The following is a 27116-nucleotide window of genomic DNA, read 5'->3' as shown; positions in this document are numbered from 1 at the left end:
TCAGCGAAAAATAAACAAGTCACATTTTTGCTACAATTGTTTGTTTTTAATTTCTTCCGTTAAGCACAAAAACTTCACACGGGTCAGCTAGATATACTTAATACCATCTATTTTTTATTTTATTTTTTTAAATAAAGGAAACTTTATTAACGCACCAACAAATAATCTCCGAGTACCTACCGGTCTTTTTGTTTTTGTGAACCGGTGACAATCTGCCGAACCAGTATTTGAGAATCCTTTTTCTTGAGTAAATCCGGGTTTCCTGAAAAGTAGTGATGAAGAAATATAGTTTTTTTAAAATGACGACATCCAATGCTACGGTTTCTCTCAAAATTTAAATCCGGTAGTCCCATTACAGTTGATTTTGTTTTTCCCTCCGTGTTAGCGATATCGTCAATGAAATTAAAAATATTAACTGTGTGTGAAACTGCCCTACATGTTTGATATTTTAACATGCTTTTGCAAATTGTAGCAAATGATCAATTTTTGATTTTTATTGAAGTTTGTTCCCAATCAAAATTCAGATTCTCATTCAGAAAGTACTGCATTCGCCGTTGGTACTTCTGTATTGGCAGTAATGTGTTAAAACCAGGGGTTTTGATGGGTTTGATTTGACCTCCCTCGTTGTACCTTGGCTCAGTATTCTTTAAGTTAACCAAACATCTCTAAAACTGTGGCAAAGAACTTTTTCATGTGCCACTTGGTTTCTTACCTAATCCTGCAGAAATTGCTCAATGTTGGATGTAATCAATCTTTCAAAGTCACCAGGACTGTATTTATTTAAAGGGTTTGGTCTGAGAGCAGCATCATCACATAAAAACTTGAATAACGTTCACGAATGTTTGACAGTAATTCTGTGATTAGTACAGAAATATGATCAATCAAATAGATTGCTCTAAATATGCAACTATCGCCAATCCAGGAGATACTGGAAAACTTAAAACGAGAGAAGAATTTTAATCAGGTCATCGAGGATTGATATTGCTATTAAATGTAGATTCAAGTCTTTTTCTTATCGTGCATAAAGATAAGACGTTTTAACATGCAAGCATCAGTGTGTAACCGATTGAAAAATGTTATCCGTCACTCATTACCAAATAAATGTTACCCATCAGTACTTTTAAAGATTATAAAAAATGTTGGTTAAAGGAAATGTTTGTAGTAAATACAGTATAACGAACTTCAAAGGATCGCAAATTGTGTTCGTTGAAACGGGGCTTTGTTGTAATGGAATTCAAGCAACCACTAGCGCAGCCAGAAATCCCTTTTGGAAGGGGTTTTTTGATCAAAAATACCTTCTGGAAAGGTGCTTTGATCAAAAAGACCTTCTGGGGGGGGGGAGTTGACCAAAAATACCTACTGGAGGGTTTTTTGAGCAAAAATACCTTCCGATGGGGATTTTTTTAATCAAAAATACCTTCTGAAGGAGGTTTATAGATCAAAACAGCCCTTTCATATGCATAAACTACTGTATTAGAATTTGTATTTATGTTAAAACCAATGCATCTGGGGGGTTTCTCCCCCTCCCCCCCATTCGCTGTGCCACTGCAAGCAATGTACTGGCAATTAGTATATCGAGACTGAAAACTTGTGTCGTTGGAACGGATACTTCGCTGCATTGGTATTCGTTGTAACGGGATTTCGCTGTGTTTCTTATTGGAGTAATGCATATTAGTGTGTAGTTTTCCCACTTGCGAATGATTTTATACTATTTGTCAATCGGCAGTATGCAGTCAGTGATTGATCTTAAATGTATTTTGATTGGGGAAAAAATCTAGCAATTTAAAGGTCGATAGTTCCAATTATGTTTTTTTTAAATACATTTTTATGTGTGAAAAGCATTTTTTTTTTTCAAGCTACTTGCACTAATGTACTAATTCTGTATTTTTCAACACTCAGAGCAGTTTTTAGAGAAGATTATTTTTCTTCAAGAAAATGGAGAATTTTTATTCAAAAAGGAAAATATCAATCAAACGTATCGTACTTAAATTGTATTGCAAAGAATAAATATTGATGCATTTTTTAAAAATATTTTACATGCACAGTAAAAAGTAAGCGGGGTAATATTTTGAATTCATTGGTAAAATATGTTTAACGCACCTGTGACATAATAAAGGCGTGAATACATAAAATAATATTTTGATATGTTAAAAAACGTATTTTTGACATGATTTGATTTTACAAATTAAGGGAAAATATTGTTTCTAAATTTAAATGAAAATGTTATTTTATCAGTGGAAAAAGCTGGTAAATATCATTACCAACTTAAAAAAGTTTTACTTTAAGAATATTTTTTAAACTGTAAAAATATTACTATAAAAAACAAATTTAAACGAATTCAAAAAATGCCTTTTTGTAATAGAATTTTAAGCGGTCACACTATTTTTGATCCTTAGAAATGTACATTAGTTTTAGTTTTATTATCTAGAGAATTTCTATATGTTTTTCAACAAATTCAAAATCGCTTTCTTTATGAAATAGAACAGTAAAATCCGATTTTACATGCCCCGAATCTACGGTTCTCTCGAATTTTACGTTTTTCCATCACTTCTCTTTTTTTCGTCGTATACTAATACTAATAATGTTAATTTGACCCGGATTGGAATTTCCCGCATTTTAAGTTTTTTATGGAAAGTTATATATATATATATATATATATATATATATATATATATATATATATATATATATATATATATATATATATATATATAAAGAAATGTTTTAAAATCAGCAATATTTTTCCTTCTTTGCTTTTTTAAAGCCAATAAACAATTTTGTAAGAACGTATGAAAAGAGAAATGCATTCTACATATTCCTGTTGTCTGGTTTCTGGTTTCTAATTTCTTCTGATTGCTTGAAGATAATTCTAATTGTTTGTTTCGTTCAGAAATTCCACAAAAAATGCAAAAAGGATTTCGTCACTCATTCGCCTTCGGAAATTAACAAAGGAAAACTAAATAATATACCTATTTAAAAATGTCATTTTTATTGCCTTTAGTTTTTTTTCTGTTTGATTTTTGCTTCCTAGTATATTCACGTATTTTACGTTTTTTTAACCCAGTCCCTTGAGAAACATTAAAGCGATGTTTCATTGTATATGCTAATTCTAACTCTTAGTAGCGTTTTTAATAAATCAAAATGTGTTGTATAAATTTAATAGCAGAAATAAAAATAAGTAGTTGAGATAGCAAAGGAATTATTTTTTCGTTTAATGTACCCTGTAAGCAGAGATGTAGCTTTTTTTTTTTTTTCAAGGATTTAAAATACTTCCTGACATTTTTGAGAGGAGTTAAACTAATTTCAGAGGAGTGAAGTATGCAAAAACCTTAATGGTAATCAATTCCATAAAAAAAATCTGATTTTCTAAGTAGGGAATGGAAGTCAGCTGAGAAGAAGGGGTGCGCAATATTTCGATTTTCAACATTTAGAGTGTTCAATATTTTGTATTTAAAAGTAACGAAGCATTCAAATGAAATATTTTCAAAATTTTAATTCGCATTTTCCATCCATTTTCTGTTATTTTTTGTTTCAAGTACAAAACGTGAAAATACGCTCGGCTATATTTTTTAGGTCTATTTCCGATTTTCAATGTGCAAATGCACTTGTAAAGGCGATAAAAACATCTCTGCACGTAAGTGAAATCAAAACGAAATGATTTTGGTATTGCTACCAAAACACGTGGTAGAAAATGTAATACGAATAAAAATCGCAATTAGTTTATGCATCAGAATAAACTAATGATTGAAAAATAACTCAACGTAAATCATTCGCAACAGGTATGTAGACGCTTCTTTTGCATTCCGATAGGGGGGGGGAAACGTATCGATACATTACTACGCGATGCAAAAATAATAAATAAATGACAAGCCATGCACCATAGAAGCGCATCAAACCGGATAGAAGCAATTAGAAAAATTCCGGCTCGTACAAAGTTGCTCTTCTCAAGAAAACACCTGTTCTTTGAAAAGCAGCTTCCGAATTTTTTGCGTTACTTCGGGCGGCCATATTAGAGAGGAGGGTATTAAAACTGACTCAATTATTAAAGGTCCCGGGATTGTGTACGACAGTGAGAAAAGAGCAGCGTGGTTATGACGAAGAAAGAAACCGCCTGCCAGCAGAACTGGTCAGGGGTCATGTACTGTATTTAAGGCGACGAAAAAAGAAAGGGGGTCCTTGAGAAGAACATTGTTTCTCGTAAAGGTGGCTTCCCTACCATTTCTAGGGAAGCACTGGGAAAGTAATGTCACGGAAACGAGGATTATGGACATGCGATGGCGATAATTGGAAAGTAGAAAGGGGTGAGAAGCACTTTAAGGATGTAAAGAACGAAGTTAAATATTATTAAGTTTGATATTTATGAAGAGATTAACGCATTACAACCAGAATTTTTTTTAAGCTATTCCATCTGTAAATAAATTATGCACAAATTTATGATGAATTTAAAATCTGTGATGTGCCTTAGTTAAAACCTGATATCTTAATTAAGCCCCATTCTAGCATTTGCTGTAAATGTGGTAAAAGTAAATGGTATGTGTGTGTTCATTGCTTTCCGGAAGTTACTGTGGAAGTGGAATTTCCTCGGAAGTTTCTGTGGCGTGTTGTACAGACTCTCAGTTTTTTGTTATTTTAAATTCGCTAGCATAATTAAATGTAACTACGAATTAAATTATACTATTTGTTGAATATACTGTTGCAAATGCGTGCAATCATTCAAATGCATTAGAACAATTTAAATTTTGCACTTTAAATTTACTAGGCATAATTCAAATGAGGTGAATTTTAAAAAACTCTCTCATGCTTCTTTCTAACGAGATATGCAAGTTGCTTGAATTTTATTGTGTAACTAGTGGTACCCGTACGGCTTTGCCCGTAGTAGAAAATTAAAAGGTCATTTGGTTCGCCTTTATATTTACAAATAATGGATGATGAATTTCTCGCCAATTGGCTATGTTCATTCGCTCTCCCATTTCACGTCACGATTATTTCGTAATTTACTCGTCCATCTTATGATAATTTTGCTCCGGAAAATGTTCTTAAAATTGAAATAGAAAAAGAACAAAACCGAATTTTCGAAAAATTGCTTCCAGGTGCACACCACCATGCTACAAACAAACTTTGTGCCAAATTTCATGAAAATTGGCCGAACGGTCTAGGCGCTATGCGCGTCACAGAGATCCAGACATCTAGACATTCAGACATCCTGACAGAGAGACTTTCAGCTTTATTATTAGTAAAGATAAAGATTAAAGGAGGGTTTCGTTGGTGCCTTGGTTTTTCTTTACATTAAAACAACAAATACCCAGTTGCCTCCAATTGGAAAAGACAAATTGACATTTCAAAGAAATAGTATTGGAGAAAATCAAGGTTTTATGCTACACTAATTTAAACTTATTTATTCTCAAATGCAACAATCTGTGCAAACCATTATGTTAAATGGTTGGTTTTTGTAATCTAAATGAATAGCACATAGTTGAAGTTTCTTTCTAATTATGAACTTTTATAGATAAGTCTTTTTTAATGTCACCGTTTTCCGCGCAACAGTTTCTTAAACTGCTTTTGTACGAGTTTTGTAGCAAAAATGAGTATTAACTCCAGATTTAAAAACCTTAATTATTATGTTTTACACATTTTTGAGATGGGCCACTATTTTCGTCAGTGACCGGATAGATGTCAGCGTTTCTCAACCTTTTTTGACTTACGAACCGGTAAAAGCTTTCGAAAAAATTTCGCGGGCCGGTGAGGTTTTTTGCTTTTTTTTCTTGCAAAAGAAATTAAAAAAAAAAAAAAAAGACTCGAGGGCGGTTAAAAACTTAAAAAATATTTTGCTAGCTTTTGTGGGGTTTTTTTCTTATTTGAGTAATACAGTAATCGCCGCTTACATGAATCACGCTTGTATTAAACAGTTTTGATTCCATAAAGCTGGATTTTTTTTCCGTTTTTGACGATTTGATTCAATAAAGCTGTTGATTCAATTAGACACTGATTGAATTAACCGGCGTCCATTGCACTAATAATAACAATAAAGAAATGACAATTGGTATTAAATAACTGTCACAAAAATATTTAAATGTAAAGATAATTAATTATTGCAATAATTATAATTAAGAAAATGAACAGTTGTGGGAAATAAGAAAATTACGGAAATGAATCACAAAATTCCCTTACAAAGTAAAAATATCGCATACGATGTTACTATTGTTATTATTATTATTATTTTGGTTCTTTAGTATACAATTTTTTTTTAACGTGACCGGATCAAAAATCTACGAGGACCGGCAAAACTTTCCAGCGGACCGGTGCCGGACCGCCGATTGGGATTCGCTGATACATACGTGACAGTTGTTCGGAATAATGAAATAGCAAAATAGACTTTCATCTAGTACTATTTCCACTGCAAAACTGTTGTATACTGAAGGTGATGTAACGGCTGGATCTTTTGAAATGCATGTCACATGGCTGAAAAGGTCATAGAACGCCGTGGGAGGCGACCTTGTGTTCCAATCGGAACGAGTTGGCCATACCAAAGAGCTTGTCTTAGCTACAGTTGCCGCTATTATGCATGCCTCCAAATGATTAAAAGCATATTTGATGACAAAATCTTTAATCTTATGCGGACATCTTTCTTAGAAAAATACACAAGTCAGACAGTGATGGAGAATTTCTTCCACTAATCTAACAGCACATTTATATTGGAGAGATATTCATCTCTTCAAAAATTCTTTCTTGCCTTTGTCCTACACCTTTATTTTAATTTAGAATGATTGCTGGAACTCATGTTTCCAAGAGTTCTTTCTTGTCTGGATTGTAATATACGATCTGTGGACATCTATCGTCTGACACTGCTAAAAAATATGATGATTGATTTTCAATGCAAAGTGTCTGCTGGGTTTATTCGTGGAATATAAAGGTTAAATTGTTGATTTAACAAAATTAATGAATTTCGCAAAAATAAATCAAAACAGCTGATTTTTTTCTAAACCTGTAATTGATGAAGAGTAGATTCATTCTAAATGTGAATTCAAATGTAATTTCCAAAGTGCCTTTATTTTAATTTAGAATGACTTCTGGAACTCAATTTCCAAATCGTCCCTTGTTGTAGAATGATTTTTTTTTCTGGTGATCAACTTATCCAGCGCAACTTTAGAGCTCGAATACGCTACCTTGCGGTGATTAACACTACTACCGATAAAGGTAAAACATTCCGTTCCACGCGTTTTCTTTGGGGTAAATTACAGGCTTCAAGCAGTTTGTAGTGTAATGTAATTTCAGAAGAATAGAAAAGAAAGCTTCCTATAAACACGATGAAAAAATACTGTTATTTACTAAGCGTCAAAGCAAGTTATAAGTTACGGCATTTGTTTGTTTTACCTTTTTCATCCGCCATTAGACAGTAGCTGCAGCGCCCCCTATAGTTCACTAGAGTTGCGAATACTAGAAGTCGTGTTATTTGCGTGAAAAAAAGAAACGAAAACTGAAATTTAAAAAAAAAAAACACTTTTTCTATATTTCAATTAGGTAAGATTACCAATTTACCTTCATTTTTTAACACCAAATTTCCTTAAAAAGTATACCCTTTGAGAGCGATCAATTACTCTGACAATGACATGTAATTAACCTTTCCTCTATTCCTTTAAATTAGTTGTTTCGTGATTTCGAGATAATCGACATTTTAATTTGTCGTTCTTTACTCATTACACAACAGTAGCGACACTTTCATGCTTTTATCACAAATTTTGTAAACATCGGCACCGAGACAAAAAGTAATGTCTGTATTTTTTCCCTTGCCATTTTGCTGGTATAAAAGGAGAGAGTGACAGGAGGAAATGAATGCTATTTGGCGAAAAGCTGCGTTGAGAGTTTATTTAAGAGCCATTTGTTGATATTTTTTATTAACCTTCAAGGTCAATAGGTAAATACTTTTTCTATTTCCTTCAACACACATGAAACATGTGGAAAAAAAAGTTTGATGATTTTATGTCAAACCATAATAGCTTTTTTGATTTTTTTTTTTTTTTCCTGCTTAAAATGTGTCTTTTTTTTTTTTTTTTTTTCAAGATCTTTAATCAGTCATCTCATCGATAGATTAATAACTTTTATTGCTCAATTCTACTTAATGCATCTGATCATTACGGTAGTCATTTAATTTATTTCTGCATGCAGTGGATGAAAATTTTAACAAGATGTTAAATAAATTTTATTTATTGTTGATGATCTGAATTTAGCTTCAGTTGCCAAATGATTTTCTGCTATTTCAATCTATTAAATTGAATTATTTTGGCTCGTTTAAAATCTTTATTAAATATTTTCTATTTTATTTTGCGTCTTTTTACAAGTAATCATATATTGAGCAATCACAATTGCTTATTGCTTTCATTTGACTGTTTTTGGCGTGCTATCATTTTTGTTCCCACCGGCTGCCAGCACCACCGGTCGGCCGGCTTCACGATGCTGCTCCTGTAGCGAAAACCGTCTCCAGGTTGCATCCATGTCCTACACACACATACACACACTCATGCTTGCACACAGACACAAACACACACTCCTACACGAACACCTACACACACACACACGCGCGTACGCACACAGTACTGCATACACAACACGCACACACATGAATACATACACACACGCGCGTTCATACACACACACGCTCATGATTGCGGAAAACATAATTTGAATTCAAGATGACAAAAATTCAAATTAATATTTTTTTTTTTTTTTTTTGATCTTGTCTTCAGTTGTTTTTATTCTATTACCATGTTTTCATTAACTTGATTTGGTGTATGTTTGTTCGGGTTTATTTTTGCAACTGAATTTTCATCCACTTCCTTTGATCGGATTCTTTTGAAATTTGACATAATGTGTGACCCAAAATTTTTATTTTTAGCTTGCTCTATCTGAAAATGCTCGTAAGAAATATTTTACATTAGGAACTTATTGATGTATAATAAATTGGAAATGATTTCTCATTTTTGGATAGATTTTCCATATAGGATTATATGCATTTTTTCTCCCTTTAAAATGTATCTCAGTCACAAGAATTTATTTTCTTTACCTTGTGGATACCTGATACAATACTTGTATTCGTAAAATGTTGTTTAACGTGTGCCCCCTAATTTTAAAAAAGTTATCGTTAAAAAAATGCGTTGCAAATCTTTTTTTTTTTTTTTTTTGATAACGCTGCAAACTTCCATGCTCTATATTTTTCCACTAGATTTTGGTCTTGAAAGGGTTCATGAAAATCACTGCATCAAAATAACGAACTCAATTTTAATATTGATCTTTAAGTGATAAAAACAAAAGCATGCTACAACACGAAAAATCTGCCGAAACACGAAAAGATTATCTCTGCAAAAAGAAGCTGTGTTCCTTTGGTATTACAAAAAAAAAAAAAAAAAAAAAAAACCACAAGAGAGAACGATAGAAATAAAAAGAAGGAAAGAAATATGACTGAAAAGGAGGGGAAGTTAAAAGGTCGTCTGAAAGCGAGAAGAAGAAACCGAAAGGCCATGAAATTGGGGCTGGGAGATAATGTTCGAAGTGATGCAACAAGTGTGACAAACTAAGTAAACGATAGAACGCGTCTAATCATGCACAAGGAAAGAAATTGATTTCCTTCTCCTTTTGATTCACCGTTTTCGTTACTTACGATGGCAACAACATATTGCTCTTACAAAGCTAAGGTAAATATTTTGTGCTTGTTTTTTGCGTTCGAATCGCTTCGAACAGAGGACTTGAGAGGCATTTATAATATTTACTCTTTATATGTCACCTGAGCTCGTCATGTTTTTTTATTTGTAATTTCCAAATATATCAACATTGTCGAGTCGAGGTATAAATAACGTATGTTTTTTAATACTTTTTATAGCTGAAGAATTATTTATTTTTATTTTATTTATTTATTTATTTTTATTTTATTTATTTATTTATTTTTATTTTATTTATTTATTTATTTTTTGTTTGTTTATTTGTTTATTTTTGCTTTCTCTCACGTGCAAAATTGCTCATTTAAACAGGGTTTTTTTATTCCCGACTATTTTTTTTTTTCTTGAACCATTGCAAAGGTAAAATTGCAAATTTGTAAGTTTACCAGCTAATTTTTGTTCAGTTGGATCAAACTTTAAATTACGGAAGTGAGAATGGAATTATCTCATGAAAACAAGACTATGGTAAGTCAAATGATGTCGGAAGAAACACACGTTTTACTTTGGACAGTATTCATTGATACATGGATGCCTCAGTTGTCAAATCGATTAACTCCACTTTTTAAAAAAATCTTCATTTCTGCTTTAATAGTGCTTAATCATTGCTTAGAATGTGAATTTATATTAAACTTTTGGTTCAGTACATTTCCGACTATGCGATGGCAGAAAGTGTAACACGGGGGTCAATTCATTCTTATGGATAACACCAGGCCCGGCTCTTGGGATAGGCGACCTAGGCGGCTGCCTAGGGTGGCAGATTTTGGGGCGGCAAATTTTAAAAATTGAAATATATTTTTTTTAAGTAAGAATATCTGTTTCAGCGCCATGAGATTCACTGCTTCAATGCTAAAAAAAATAATTTAGTTTGTGTACCAGTGCTCGGATATGCAAAACATAGTTCAGAATTTAACGGAAAATTAGTTTAATTTTAGAAGAGGCAAATTGCGTGTTTTAAGTCTTTTGAAAATTAATATCTGTTTCAGTGCAATAAAATCCACTACTTTAATGTTAAAAAACGTAATTTAAAGTTATTAATATATTATTATTTTTATTTTATTAATATATTATTATTTTATATTATTATTATTATTCAATGGGGGGGGGGGGCACTTGTCAATATCGCCTAGGGCGGTAAAGCTACTAGAGCCGACCCTGGATAACACCATCTTCTTCATCACTTTTCTCGACTTTTTGTTTTATGGAGTTAATCGATTTGGCAAGTGAAGCATCCATATATGAATGAATATAATCTGTACAATCAAATATTTCATTTTTTCTGAATGCGTATAAAAATGCTAAAGTACAGACCGCATTTATTTTCTATTTTTAAATTTTGAATGATTGCTTCTGAATATAGTTAAAATTACGTGAATAGTGCTTTTTAAAAATTATTTGTCCCAAGTCGCTTCGAGACGTTTTTTAATCATTTTATTTGCTAAAGTTTCTGCTTGTCTTCACTTTTTATTTTTATACTGCGGTACCCGCAGGGCTTTGCCCGTAGTAGAAAATAGAAAGGTCATTTGATTCGCTTGTGTATTTGCAGCAAACGTCTACTATGCGTGAAGTTTTTTCTTTTCTTCTCTTTCTCTCTTTTTTTCCTCCAAGATCTCTTCATATTTTTGGCAGATTTGAAAATTTATCATGTAGCTTAACAGAAACCAGCAGAAAGTTTAGAAAATTTTAAAAGAGGAAGAAAGTTCCCCTTCTTTGTCTTAAAACGCAAAATAAGACATTTTCCCAAAATTAAACACAATAGAAAGAACGTTGTAATAGCAATACTTTAATAATTTACTGAACATAATCCTATAAAACTAAGAAAAGAAAAGCAGATAATTTTTCTTATCAGATAAAATATTGTAATTTAAATCCTTTTTGGAAAAAAAGGAAAATAATGTGGATCGTAAAGATAAGTAAGTTTTTAAAAATGTTTATTTTAAAAAAGTAATGAAACAATCAAAGGAGTAAAAAACGTAAAATTGGTACCGAGCGAATGTTAATTTTAGTTTCGAAAATAATTTCCATTTATCTTTACTATAAAATTATAGTGTTTACACCACGGAGAAAATTTTACCGGAAAAAGTAAGCGATTGCAATGCCAAATGGTATACCGCAAACTTACGATGGGAAGCAGATAACTTGCCTTTCCTCATTCTACTTGACTTCCATTCAGTATAGAGGTTAGGACACCGTTCTGCAAATAATCAGAAAGCAGGTTCAAATTCCGTTGATTGAAACTTGCTCATTTATCCTCTGCAGCTGCTCACAGCTTTCTTGTTTATTATTATTATTTATTCATTTAATTTTTAACTAAAAATTTTTAGAGAAAATAGAATTTTACGCAAAAAAAGTACTGGATGCCAGTACTTTTTGCTTTAAAACTTGTGGGAAATGTTTCTTACAGTGGACATAAATTCTAGTTGTTTTCAGAGGCAACCATAGGATAATATTTTCTTATTTCAAGTTGTTCCTATTCAGATAAAATCTCACCATTATCAGAAACGACCATGAAAAATGTGTCTATACAAAAGAAAAAGTATATTTTATACAACTCTGCAGCATTATAAATGCTCGTATACTCATGCGCATTTGTTTGACACAGTTTAAAACGAAAGCCATTATATTTTCACTAAATGCTATTGTATTAAAACGTTCATGGATTTAAGCCTTGAAAACAAGGAAAGGGGAACTTAGAACTCATTGAAACAATTGCTATTGTATAAAGAAGCGGCATGTTTTGAAAACTAGCTCGCATATCATTAACCTGATATTTTAACTCAAATTGCAACGTCTTCAAAATAAATTAAGTGCTGTTTGGAGTAACTGATTTAATCCGCGTTGGGAGAAGATCGTTTCAAGAGAATTATTATATGTGGGTTAAGTTTTTTGTTTAACAATTATCAGGTTTTAAGTGAATGGTACCGCCAAGATTACTACAGTGTTTACATTTTGAACGGACTTCAAATCTAGCAAATATGAAGGTACGCAAACAATTGTTTTCGTTGCAAATGGGTTCTTTTGTAGAAATTGTTCTTTAAATTGTAATTTAGAGTCAATTACGCGTCTTTAAAGTGATGTTGTTATTTTATTTTTAAAAATACACATAAAACCTTTCAAAATGATTGTGTTATTAAATGTATTGTACAAATATTAATTAAGCACGTGATAAGGCCATTGTTTCAAAATGGTCAGTCACGTTTTTTTTCTATAAAAACCGTTTGGTTATTTTTATTGTGTTATTCATTTTATAAGTTTTGTCCGTTATTTTGAGAAATTTTTTTTCCTTGATTGTTACATTTTTACAGAACTTGATCTTTTGTTGAAAATTAAAAAAAAAAAAATAAGTAAACATAATTATGTGTGTGTGTGTTATTGTATTATTTATTCTAAAAGTTTTCTCCGCTATTTTGAAAAAAAAAAAATGAGTTGAAACATTTTTACAAAGCTTGATCTTTTGTAAAAGAAATCAAAAAATAATTACACATGATTATACTTGAGTGTGTTATTAAATGTATTGTACAAATATTAATTAAGCACGTGATAAGGTCATTCTTTCAAAATGTTCATTCACGTTTCTTTTCCTTAAAAGTCGTTTTGGTTTCTTTTTACTGTATTATTTATTCTAAAATTTTCTCCACTCTTTTGAAGAATTTTTTTTTCATGGGTTTTATCATTATTTCAAAGCTTGTTCTTTCGTTTAAAATTAAAAAATAAGTAAACAATTATGTTTGACAGTGTTATTAAATGTATTGTACAAACATTAATTAAGCACGTAATAAGGCCATTTTTTCAAAATGATCACTCAAGTTTCTTTCTATAAAAACCGTTTGCTTCTTTTTATTGTGTTATTTATTCTTTAAGGTTTCTTCATAACCTTGAGGAATTTTTTTTCTTAAGTTCTGACATTTTTGCAAAGTTTGATTTTTTTTAGATGAAAAAATAAGTAAACATAATTATTTTTATGGTTTCAATAGATTAAATACATTTCAGTCAGCAATAAACTTATTCTATAACTATATAAACGAGTAAAAGCAAACACAATGAAACACCTTTATACGTTTTTGACGAGACTGTATGAAAGAAAACTCATGAATCAAAATACATGTTCTGTAAAAAGGGTTATTTTTGCGACCTGAAATTTTTGCGATAATGAAGAAATCGATAACTTCGTCAGCTGAAAATTTCGCGAATTTTACATGAAAAAATGGCAGAAAATGTTTCGCGATGCTTGAGTTTTTGAGATGACGACGGGCTTGCGAAAATTAAAGCGTCGCGGAAATAAATTTAAAAAAAGCTACGTAAAACTTTTTTTTTTCATAAATTTGTAGGACATTTTTCATTATTTTGAGGTCATTTTTGTTGCTGTTGTCTTGTGCCAGCTAGGTTGGCAATTTGGGGTGCGCTGCTGCCCTTTTCCAACTGTAACATAATTTGGTGTGAAGTCCGACGTCCAATAGTACACGCATGTCATAGGGGCCCATTTGAAGGTCATTTTTGTTGGTAGAATGTTTTTGCACTTTCAACGGGCACTTTAAAGATTTTTAGGTCTTCAACATCTTAGCTCTGTTAATCAAATTTTTTATTTAAAAAATCTTTGAAAAGGAGTGTAAATTGCTGAATAACAAAAGTTTATGTAGCTATTATGTAAATTGTTATTTGACAACCAATTAATTTGAAATATCGTTTCAATAATTGCATTTAACGTCTCATTCCCCTTCTACAACAGGACCTGGCCGGCCTTGGAACGGCATTAACTCCTCTACAATGGTTCCTCAGTTATTATTCATCCTCCTGTACATTTCAACAGTTTTTAGGATAGCAGGTGAGTACTTTGTATATACTTTCTACCACTTACTCGCAATAAAGTTGACTCGCTTTACCGAAAATCAGAATAACGAATCTATTGCTTCCTAGAAGAATGGACCACGTTTTTCTGTTAACAACAGTTAGGTAGCAATCGATTAGGGTCAAGAATTTCATCTTAATCATTTTATGTGCGTCGATTAGTCTTAAACATATTTGGAACACAAGGTTACTGTGAACTTCAAAAGGCTCTGTGACAATGTATATATTCAGTGTAAAATTAAAAATGATGGCAAGCATGAAATTTAAACTGAGTCTTCGTCTTTATTTATACGGAGATGTTAAGAATAAATATGCTTCGATTTATGTGGAAAATGTTTTGAAGCTTATAATGATTTGTTTCAGTGCATTTTCAGCTATCGCAACCACTGACGATTTTTTAAAATTATTTTATTTTGTTTTATTTTTCAGCATTTTTCTTTTTTTTTAAATTTTGCTTTTCATGCATCCGCAAGTGATGCGACTAAGACGAACAACTCTTTCTTTCATTTTGCGTCTCAATTTTTAGTTCTCGAAATAGGAAGAATTAATTTTGCTTCACTCAGCCCAATTCATTTCACGTCAGTCAGAAATTGAGTTCACTTGCTTGCAAAAACAGTTATCTCCATTCACTTGGAAAATCTATGAAAGGGTTTGCACGCAGAATGAAGTCAATTGAGCTGAGTGAAGCAAGATTCAGTCCAGTTCACTTCACTAAAAAAAATTTGTAAAGATTTTTTTTTTTTTCAATGTCAAGTGGGTGGCCAAATTATTAGCTCACATATTTGTAAAATGACACAGACTGGTAGTGTTGCCACTAAAAAAAAAAGCAATTATAATGATGCCAGAAGCAATGCAGAATATAAAAGAACTTTGGTTCGTGATATATTTCTTCAAAAAGTGAGTCTAAACTTGGAAATACGAGAATTAGATAAGTGTCCCTAATAATTTGACCACCCACTGTAGTTTTAAAGGGGGGCAGATGAAAACTGCAGATGAACGTACTGAAATGCCCCCACTCCCCAAGTATTATTATAAGTCGTTGTGTTTTAAAACAAGTAAAGCATAAAAACCTAAATCTAACACGAGCCTGGTAAAAGTTTTCAGCATTAAAACTTCCTAATTTCATGTCCTGGGTGTCTTAAAAGTGATCCCTCAGCAGTTAATTGCTCAACATTTTTCGTGTGGGTCTTCTAGTGCCCTGTGCGGGTAGCCATCTTCAAGGGCGCCTAATCCTAAAGCTCTATGCTTTCTTTATTCTCTGCTCTGATGAGAGCACTGTTTTCAATTTTTAAAAAGTTCGATTTTCCTAAAATTCTAAAGTAGTAATCAATTTTTGAACCGTTTAAAAAATAAAAATAAACGCAATTTTTACCCAAATTGCTTATGCGACTATGCGCCATAACGCACTTAAGTTCGGCACTAGCAAATGAATTTTTATGTTCATTCAGACGACCTCTAAGTGCATTTCATTAGGATGTGTGTGGTTCGCTAATGGACAAGTAAATGTGACTGTTAAATTGAAGATGCGGAAAAGCGTAGTAGTGTTCGGCTGTCGGTAAGAGCAAAAAGAAAAAACGATCGGCATTGTTCCGATGGAACTTTTCCTGGTGCTATAGAAGGGGAAGAAAAAAAAAGGTTCGCTTTTTTTTATGAAGAGGAATGACCGGCCTGATCGCTGAAGCCTAGAATCCGTTTTTAGTGGCTAGAGGTTTTAGTCTCTTCTTGTTTCCAATTCATACTTAGCGTCAAAGTCTACTTTGCAGCAAAATAATTAATGCCGAGCATTATAATAGTTGATAAGCAACCTTTTTAAAAAGTATTTTTATTTTATTATTTAAAAAATCATTGAGCAATCAAGAGTGCTCATTGATTTCCCTTTACCGTGCCTTGCCGTTTCTCATTCTGTATTGCCTTTTGCGATTGATAAATAGCTATCACTACGTGATTAATTTCAATGTGGCTAATGATATTTATTCTTTGGAATTTTGTATTCTTTAAAGCATGGAAGAATACAGTGTTTGTGTTTATTCTGTGTGTGTATTTTTTTTTTTTTTTTTTTTTAATCAGACGATGTACTTGTGTCTAGTCTTTTACTTATTGAATTCTGGATGAGTCCTGTGCAAAAGTAGTGCCAATTTCGATGCAACTTCAAACCAAATTGAACTAAACAATTAAGACTGAAACGTGAGAAAACCTTACTGAGAACCGGAGTCATTTCTGAGGGGAATGCTTACTAAGGGGTACAAACTCGTTAGAATTGTTCTGAGACTTATTGAAGGAAAGCATCATTTCCAAAAGGACATTTAATCAAACAGATCGAAACGATCTCGCTTTCGGGGGAGGGAGAGGGAGCTTATTGCCTTTCTTCTCTCATGATCTTCTTGATAAGTTTCGATTCTAATGCAAAAGTAATACACTCTCTGAAAATTCCCAGAATAAGGCAATCAAGTTCATGGCGAGTTCTATATCATAACCGCCTTTCACGTGGAATCGATTGAACGAGCTAAACGGGCGTCTAATGGAAGGCTAATGAGAGCGATCGAACACGAAAACCAAGACTGCGGAACGGATGCGCGATCCCTTGGAAATTCTCTTCCGCGATCGCCTCTTTCCCACGTCTAGTCTTTTGGATTAAAATCAATGACCTTTCTTCTGCATTTCTCAGTTTATAGAAATGGGGGCGAAAAAAGACAGATTATATTTTTCTCTCCTGTGGTTTGTTGACTGAATGTAGGGGTAAAAAGTAGACAACAAAGAAGGCAGCGCGAAAGATGACACGTTTTTATATCACCAGACTTCTCTTTAAATTAAACTGAAAGTAATATTATCTCGAAACTTAACTGTTTGTAAAGACACCGCTAACAGGGGTATTCACCACATTGTTCAATTCTGGGCCAGCTACTTGAACCGCAGATTAAAGCCTTCTGATTGGTTGAAGAAGGTTTTGATCGGCGCCGGCAGTTCGGCTGTCAGACCGAAAATTGAATTTTAGATGGGGGTAATATTACCAATTGCTAAGCTTAAGTAAGGCTGCACCAAGCAGGATCCAAAAATGTCCCTAATTGTTTGTAACACCTGTTTTGAAAAAATCAGACATTTACAATTCCACAGCGATTTAAATTATTAACTCTCAGAAATGATTCCGTATGATGTTCTTCCTACCTTGAATGAGCTTTGCAAATCAAGATCAAGTCCCAGAACCCTTGAAATCAACTCTAACTTCAAGAGATTTCAAGAGGGGATGAACTTTATGGGCAGAAAAAAAGTTGTCGTTTTAATGGGAATTTCGTTATAATGGAATTTAAGCAATGCGATTGCAACTAAAACGAGACTGAGCACTGTTTCGTTGAAACAGATATTTCCTTGCATTGGCATTCGCTGTAATGAAATTTTGCAGTAGTTTGAGTAACGCAATCGACAATGCGTAAGCGAACTTGCGGTAGAGTCCTCCGCATCTTGATGGGGGATTGATCTAGCGCATCCCCTAAACAAGGGAGAGAGAGAGAGAGGAAGATCGAGGTAAGAGGGGAGGTAAGTGACGAAGAACTTCTCGAAAGGAACCCTTCATCGGGGGTTAAGATGACGATCTTCCCCTCGGCATTCGCGTGCGGCCAGATGGTCGCGCGCGCGCGACAGCCACGCGTGTTTTTGGTGACATCTGGCACGCACACGACGTCTTTTGTTACTCGAGACGTCCCCTCGCGTCGCCCCTCAAGTCTCAATTGAGACTTGACGACGTCTCTCTCTTTTTTATACTTTATATATATATATATATATTATGAAGGATCTTTAACGTAATATGTATATTGTCACTCTCTGTGTTTTCAATACAAATTTATCTCTATGGGCAATTGGGGGGGGGAGGCAGTTAAAATGTTTAAAATATTGCATTTGAGTTTTTTGCTATTTTTTATAAATTAAATGTGAAACATTTTAAATGCTACCGAAAATCAAACACGTCTCTTCTTCTCCTACTGTCTTCCATTTATTTCATCCTTAGAAACTTTTTATGGAATTGATCACTATTTACGGTCTTCAAGCCCAATGAAAGGCCATGTCATCCATGTCGGAAACTACGGGCCTGGTTCGGAATCGGAGTAGAATAAGTTTTAACACTGTTATGGGGGAGGAAGCCCTGAGACCAAACTGACAATTGTTCCGCCTTGACTCTCGCAGACCCTGACGGCCTTTGCTGTTTTCGTAGGTTTCACTTCGTCGAAAAAAATTTCCCAATTCGAAAAAAATGTCAAGGAGTAGTTTCTCGTTTTGAAAATAAAGGAACGTAGCTATAATTCTAACTATAGGTATTCTGTGTTTGATGTTATGTATTGAAGAAGCAAACAGTTTGCATTCAATGCCGCAGCCACCAAGCATGATGTCAAGCAGAATTCACTCGATGTTGTTCGGATGCAATTGTTAGGAAAATGCAATTTTATTAGATATCGTGTAGTGGCGAAAGAATATTTTACCGTCAATAATACACTATGATAAACACTTTAGGTCGTCTGTTTGAGGTTGAGAAAGAAGAAGTTTGCATTCAGTGTCCACCATGAATGATGTGTAACAGAATTCGCTCACTGTCCATCAAGTGCGAAAGAAAACAAAATTTACATTTTGATTGACATCATATATTGGAGAAAGAACATTTCATCTTCTATAATACACTAAACACGGGAGGTATTCTTTTTGATCTTATGTATTGAGAAAGAAGTAGTAAGCATTCAGCGTCCACCATACGTGATGTCAAACAGAATTCGCTCAATGTCCGTCAAATTCGATAGTAAATGAAATTTCATTGAAAAAAAAAAGTATTTCACAGTTAATAATACACAATATCAAGTGCTATAAATCTTCTGTTTTATGTTATGTATTGAGAAAGAAGTAGTTTGAATTTAGTGCCCACCATGCGCGATGTCAAACAGAATTTGCTGGATGTTCTCGAAATGCTATCCGAGTTCATCATTGGTATTACTTCTGCTTTCGTTTGCCCTTCTAATTCGTCGAAGCATGACAGACGGGAAACCCATTTTAAAAAATCCAGGGAAACTATATTGTGTTCCGTTGGAGAACAACTTCCCACTTCGGATCCTATTGATAGATGCTATCTGGAATGGAGAAACAGTACGTGCTGCTTGGCCACACCCCCTTTTGTTCTGGACTTTCCTTGATGCGAAACTAAAATCGCAATTAATGTGCCCAACGTCACTTTCGCAAGTTGTACTGAATATCTTAAATGAGGAGCGAACATTTACGTTTTATCAGTTTGTATGAAACAAAGTTTTCTTTTACTCTTTTTTAATAAAAAAAAAAGATTTTATTATACTTGTTCTGTCGTGGTTGGTGGAACGAGCTTGGTAATTGTCTGTCAAAACAAGTTTGAATTATAGTAATTATAAAGAACTGTTAACTTTTTGATGTTATGTATTGAGAAAGAAGTAGTATGCATTCAGTGTCCACAATGCTTGATGTCAAACAGAGTTCACTCGAAATCCATCAAATGCGATAGTAAATTGAATTTCATTAAAAAAAGAATACTTCACAGTGGATATACAGTATGAAGTGTTATAGGTCTTCTGCTTAGTGTTAGGTATTGAAAAGGAAGTGATCTGTTAATCAAGTTAACAAATTAATTTCAACGATGAACTTAAGCAAACATAATTTTTCTGTATTTTGGATTTTTTAACTTTTTCAAATAGCACAGGCTTTTGAAACTTTCTTTAATTCAAGTTATCAGTTTAAAAGAGTTTTTAACAGTTTTTCTTCCTCCACGTACTTGTTACATTTGCTGTGATCTCAGACAAATTTTTTTTATTGTTCCCCAAAACATAGGATTATAACAAATAAATTAATAAGAAGTAAAAAATGTTCAAAAATGCAATTGGGCAAAACGATGGATGATGGCTGACCGTTTTAAACGCACGAATGTCAATATTTTTATAGTTTTTCTAACGAATACCTAACCATCCTTCAAACGAAGGTGATCACACAATTTTTACGTTTATACAGAATCTTTCGAATGCAGTGGCCCCAACTGACGGAGAGACATCTTTGAATGTCCTTAAGGTTAAATAAATACTTTAAATTTTCACGAGGAAAGTAATGTTTTTTTAATATACTACTTCTGATATTTTCCAGTTATCTGTTTATCCGAAAGATAAGGTTTTAAAATGCATGTAAAGGAATTTTATCCCGTTTCGGTCAAACGAACGTAAAATAAAGTTTTTAGTAAACAGATCTTTAATAATCACAACTTAAAACAAACACCGGCAGTTTCGAAACCCAACTAAAGGAGAAAATTTCGAAATTAATAACAGAGGTAATTTTTTGATGGGGAAAACAGCGTGATTCAGTAAACCTTGAGATTTGCGCAATTTGTTTTTCTCACCAAGTCAGGAAAACGTTATTAGGAGGCACTAGGAAAAGTTAAACGTCGGTTTCCCATTCATCAGAGGTTAATTTGCAAAACTTGTTATAACGGTTGTACAAGTATTATACAATTCAATTCTTGACACTTGACCATTTAGTTCTAACTCTTATCGGCATTTTTAGAATGGCTCATTGCGAAGTGTTTTTTATTTCTTAATTCTTAAAAATAATAACAGCAACTTCTACAATTCTTATTCTTATAGAACATTTCTTATACCGGCAGTTCTTATAGAACGTTTTTTATGATATGGTTTTGTATTTTTCTCTGGTAATGAGTTATGTATACAATAACTTGACAGCATAGAATCCTGTAAACTTCAAATGATAATTTTCGTTTTGAACGATTCATAGTGTTGATATAGCTGTAGCAAACGTTCGATTGCAAATTAAGTTCAAAGATGCTTCAACCAGAGTAGGCTGGGTGGCACGGTGGTAAAGCGTTGACCTCATACGCCTTTTATCCTAGATTGTGACTCGCCGTCCAAGGGACCAATCGGTGGATTTTCGAGATTTAGAAAATCGACAAAGCTGCATATTCATGCGGTATGTAAAAGATCTCTTTGATAGTCGTTTGAATTTGAATATAAATCGCAAAATTGAAATCACTGGTGCAGTTTCGTATCAAAGAGAGTCTTGTTCCTTCATCTGATAGGAAACTACGTGCAAAAATTCCCCATGCCACTGACATCCGCGTTTTAATGGTGGCAAACACTAAAGGATCACACTGGGTCGGCAAAAGCTTCTAATAGAAAGTAGCCCGATTTGAAAGAGCAAAACCTGTTTCAATCTGATGGATGAACGTTGCACAACTACATACAAATTACAATAAACTTACTTAAATTCATCCAAACTAGTTTCATAGAGCTATAAAAGGCACAAAATAGAACTATGTCTTTTTTACCTAAACCATTGCTTGTCACCTGCTCATGTCAAAATAAATCTGGTGGGAAAAAATCTTACCTTATTTTGTTATAACTATCAATAGGGTTATCTTAAGGCAAAGATTTTTTTTTTTTTTTTTGACGTTTTTTAGAGCTGTTATATGTACAAAAACAGTGAAGACCATAATAATTGATAAATTCTTTAAAAAAATAATGAAAATAAATATAAAACGAAAACTGGATACCATCAATTCTTCGACCATGAAAGCAGCGAATCACAAGGATTATTTAGCAAATGAAATCATCTTGACTTCGTTTCGCACATTTGATATTCTTTTTCGTGGTAAAGGGAAACTGTTTGATTTTGTGGCTCGTTACAAACACGGAAATTATTAATTATCTCATGCTTACAGTTTTCTGATAGGCCCAGAAAAAATGTCCGTAATCACCTCCTCCTGTTCCTGAATTCAACTGTTCTTTCTTTGTTTGAATGTTTAATTTTTTTTATATAAAATCTTTTGGGGGATATTTTAAGTGTCTCAAGCAACAGCCCTATTTGTAGCTTTGCCTCCCCCTCCCCACTAAGCACCATCTTGATGACGAATAGTTTGCGCTAGTGTAGATTTTTTTCACTGCCGAGCTGACAATTTTTTTAGAGAAACGTTGAACTTTACTACAAACATATTCAGGAAACATTAATAATTTCCAACGTTATTCGCCCTCCTAAATAAGGGGCAAGAACCCTCTAGCACATGTGACAATCAGTCTCTGATGATGCGGATTGTTTTGTTTCTATATTTCTTAAGAGGTTCCAGACAAAAAGAAAAAGAGATGGTAGGCTTTCTCTTTAAAGACCTTGACCTTAGCGTGACACATATAAGACAGGGGGGAGGGCACAATACTCCAAGGGGTGTCACTTCCTGCGCGCGAAGGAAGCCGTATCGAGGACAGCTATCCCTATTTCCGCTCGCATCACGCTCTAGCAGAGCGCGCGCACAAGTACTCCCGTTTGCGCGCGCAGCTTTCTTTTTCGCGCCACACGCTGCCGGTTTATTGAGTTTATTTTTCACTTTAGAGAAGAAATGTTCGAAAATACCTATTTCCATGATGAAACAAATATAAAAGAGTACCCAAAAGATTTTTTTTTTTTTTTTGCGAAAAAAAAAAAGTTGAATAACACTTAACTTAGATATTTCTCTTTCTAACGCATCTCTTTTATATTTTTCCTAGCAATAATTGGACTCTTGAAAGCTCTAGGAAGAGAACAAATATTTTTCGTCTTTCAAGTGTACGAAGGATTAAAATAAAAAATAAATAAATAAATAAAACAGCCATTGGTGATTGAAAGTTTTATCTTTCATAACAAATAAACGGCATGTTTTCATTGCCGAAATAAGAAAAGTCCCTTTCCTTCCCCATGAGCGACTTTTATGGTAATATTTAAGCAAATTAGCTCAGCACTTGTGATTTTGTATTATAACCGTACAAAATTGTACGGTTATAATACAAAACTTACTTGTGATTTTGTATTATAACCGCTTGGGATGAAGTGCTTTTCTTTTCCAATTTGTTAAGGTCAGTTGAAACCATGAGTAGTGCTGCGATAAAATTTTGTTAAAAATAAAGAATCTTTAATTTGAAAGTCTTGTGATTTAATTTAATTCAAGCTCGACAGAATCGGACCTTGACAGAAATCTATCAAATCTTTGCATGCTGCCGTGCTAAGTACAAAAGTCGTGCACTTTCTATCAAAATAGAGTTACTGTCACGAGGTCGTTCTTTTAATACATTTTACCTACACACAACGTTTCATGGTTATTTGTGAATTTGAAATATTTTTAAAAAGTTCTGAAAAAGAGTCTGAATCAAATACATGGAGGCGTAAAACTTTAGTTCTCATTTTGAGCTCAGCTGCAGATACGACTTTTGTGCTTCGCACGACTGTTGTATGGTCTTTTTTATAACTCATCATCCATTCTATAAAAACTTTTATCAGTAACTGTAAAATTATCATTCAAGATTCTACATTTCACACTGCTATTTAAAAGTTTAGCCAAACATAATCTTTGAAATGCAATTGGAATATTTTTCCACTCATACCTCTAAATGTTTTCCTGGTTATAATTATCAATGACCGTTTGCGTGAATTCCTTCGACCAAATTTTATCATCTGTGATGCTACCTACTGTTTTCCCGTTTTAATGTGTAAATGGACATCATTTTTGTTGAATAACAAAGTGTAACTTCATGCGTTCATGATTTGTATCCTCTCCGTCTTTCGGTGAATTGTTTGTCATTCCTTATAAATTAGTTCTACCGAGCCTTACCTTTAGTACGCGGCCTTCTTTCTTCTCCATTGCAAAGTGTAAATGCTAAACATTTTGTAATGGTGATAGGATTTATTTCAGACATATGAGTCTTATTTCTTCTTTCATTATTATGATTATCGTTGACTAATCTTTATCAACTGATTCTGTCAAACAGTGAAACCTGTGTATAACGATACTGTCTATAACGATAACCTGTCTATAACTTTTTTTTGGCCCCAGCAAAATACCAGCATGAATAATCAAATTGTCTATAACGATAACCTGTCTATTACGATATTTTTTTTAGGTCCCAACAGTATCGTTGTAGACAGGTTTTACTGTACCTTGTGTGCTTTAGTTTTTGTTTTCTCATTTCAACATGTAGACAAAAAGATGTAGACACTTGCAGAGCAATTGTAACGTCTTAACATCCATGATCTGTGACTTTTTTTTACTTAAATTTATCATTCTTTGCGAATTAACTCTGCCGAACCTTACCGCCCTTGATCTTATCCTTTGCACCTCGCGATGCCGTCTCCGGTTCCAGCAGTCGACACCCGGCAGTAACTCAGTAACTCAGTGATTACAACATGGACCAACATCCGCTTTTATGTCCATCACAATCGCACAAACTACAACGCTTCAGTTGACAACATGCTTTGAAATCGGGGTGCCGCATCCGTGCTCGAGGGGCCGTATAGGGCTTCCCAATCGATACCCGACGAAGACCTACGAGTTCTGTCTCACCTGTGAGCCGCCCCTTTTTTATTTGCCCATTTTCGGTACTTTGATCTAATCTGATAGTTACCCCTCGTCTCTAGTGGCAGGTACTTATCACCCATTGCATATTCCCGGCACATAGCCAAAGACCAGCAGAATAAATTATTAGGAGCTTGTGGATTATTAATAGATTTGATTCTCTCGTAGCCTGCGAAACGATGTTCCCGGCTTTTATGTTTTCACCCCATTCTGGGGTATTTGGGAAGCAATCATTCATTTATGGTACGGTAGCCTTCGGCTCTGAGTGAGGATTATGTGTATGGGATAGTGCTTTGGATGTATTCTTAAAAATAAATGAGGACAAATATTTTTAATTGCTGTGTTTGAAACTTGTTTAATACCCGGAATCTCCCCAGGTTTATCAAAACTACGGTTCTAACAGAAATGTAAAAGAATGAATTCATTTAGCGGTGGGGGGAAAAAATTCTGCAATCACCACCTTCTAGGTAAAGCTAACTATATTTAATTTATCTGGTTTAGTTTTTCAAGAGCTTAAATGTAGTATAAAAGTTGATGCATGTAATTGTTCATGTTAAAAAGACAATTTTACGATTTTTCAGTTTAAATTTGAAACTGTTTCAAATTTTGAAAGATAATATGGATTTCTTTAGCGTCCAAGTACCTCTGTGCCAAATTTGGAGAAGATCCGACGTAGACTGAATTCGTATAAGGAACGTATACACAAACAACACCATTCTCTCTCCCCGATGAGCTAATTCAATACAGAGCCACGTTAAAAAATTGCTATTTTAGAAAAACACATTTAGAGACATTTAATTTCTACGCGTGATTCACGAAATGTTATGGATTTTAACTGCATCTTGGATATGATTTTAAAAATTTCGATATAGTGCCGTCATTCATGCTTTTCAAAACCCTGGTATATTTTGTTTACATATTTATTTATGGATCACAACATTTTCATCTTGAACATAATTTTCAAAACCATGATAAATTATCAGCACTTATGCTTTCCAAAACCCTTGACATAAAGATTTATATGGTGTGCACACATGACACATGTTAATGGATCATAACGTGATCAGTTTGAACATGCATGGCATATTGTGTGGACATGTGTTTAATAAAACGTAATTATCTTGAACAACGATTTTCAGAGTGGTGCTATGGTGTTTTTTTTTTTTTTCATGCTTTTCAAAACCGTGGTAAATAATGTTAATACATGTTTATGGATTATAACGTAATCACGTAGAACATGATTTTCAGCATCATGATATTATTTCGCCATTCATGGTTTTCAAAACCATGTTGAATTATAATTACACATGTTAATGAGGGAATAGTACTGTTTGTTGATCCATCCATGTGACTACTACGTATATTGAGGGGGAAAAGGATCTGGTGTATAACGGGACCTACTGTTACGTGCAGAAACGCAGCTGCTCCCGTTGCATTTGGCGGCAAATTAAGACGCTTGAAACGTCGTGCGTGCGCAAGCTTCGTGAGGGCACGCGCGACAGTGCTGGAAGACCACCTGCAATATGCCCCATCTTTTTCTAAAACTTTTTTTTTTTGCTTCTTGCTCCTCGGGTACTATTCACAAAAAGTTTCTCTATTTTTCTCTTTTAACTTTTTTTTTCCTCGCTTGCGTTTTGATGTGTTCTGAGTCAGACAAGACTGGTTCTCTAACTGTGCTAAAAGAAGACAATGCTTTGATAGCTTTTCAATAAGCAAATACATTAAATATTTTTTCCTCTCATTTTGTGGGTACAGCTGCTTGGCTGCAAGCAATTGCCATGGTTTAAGTTAAAATATTGCTTTTTTTTCAGTGACAGCTGTGTTGTTCGAGAAATGCATCTTCATTTTTACATTAAATTAAAAATCATGAAAAAAAAATCTATATTAAGTTTTATGATTTGAAAAAAAGTAACTGGCTTTTTTAAAAGAACAAAATGCCAATTTCTTGCTGTTTACCTATTAAATTTCTTAACACACGCTCCAAATGGAAAAGAGAGCTATACTGTTGTGTTAAGCACAAAAATCGTATCTGCAGATGAGCTCAAAATAAGAAACTGCTCTTCAAAGTTATACGTCTCCATGTATTTGATTCAGATCCCATTTTTTCAGATTATATATATATATATATATATATTTCCCATTCACAAATGACCACAAAACATGGCATGTAGATAAAATATGTTATGAAAAAC

At 33.5% G+C, this 27116-nt stretch overlaps 1 protein-coding gene across 4 annotated transcripts in view; it reads left to right on the top strand.

Annotated features, from left to right (window-relative positions):
* LOC129225530 (protein spitz-like) overlaps positions 1 to 27116 on the top strand; it is a 244122-nt gene that overhangs the window by 165847 nt on the left and 51159 nt on the right. For 3 of the 4 annotated variants that reach the window (XM_054859964.1, XM_054859962.1, XM_054859963.1), the window contains exon 2: positions 14431 to 14526. In XM_054859964.1, coding sequence (XP_054715939.1) covers positions 14469 to 14526 — 58 coding nt within the window. In that variant the 5' untranslated portion in view covers positions 14431 to 14468. Of the gene's footprint in view, positions 1 to 9668; positions 9687 to 14430; positions 14527 to 27116 lie in introns of those variants that run through there. The other variant, XM_054859965.1, reaches the window with a different exon arrangement.

Source organism: Uloborus diversus, chromosome 7, assembly GCF_026930045.1.
Source record: "Uloborus diversus isolate 005 chromosome 7, Udiv.v.3.1, whole genome shotgun sequence".
NCBI classification, from domain to species: Eukaryota; Metazoa; Arthropoda; class Arachnida; order Araneae; family Uloboridae; genus Uloborus; species Uloborus diversus.
This window is presented reverse-complemented; position numbering and strand designations above follow the sequence as displayed.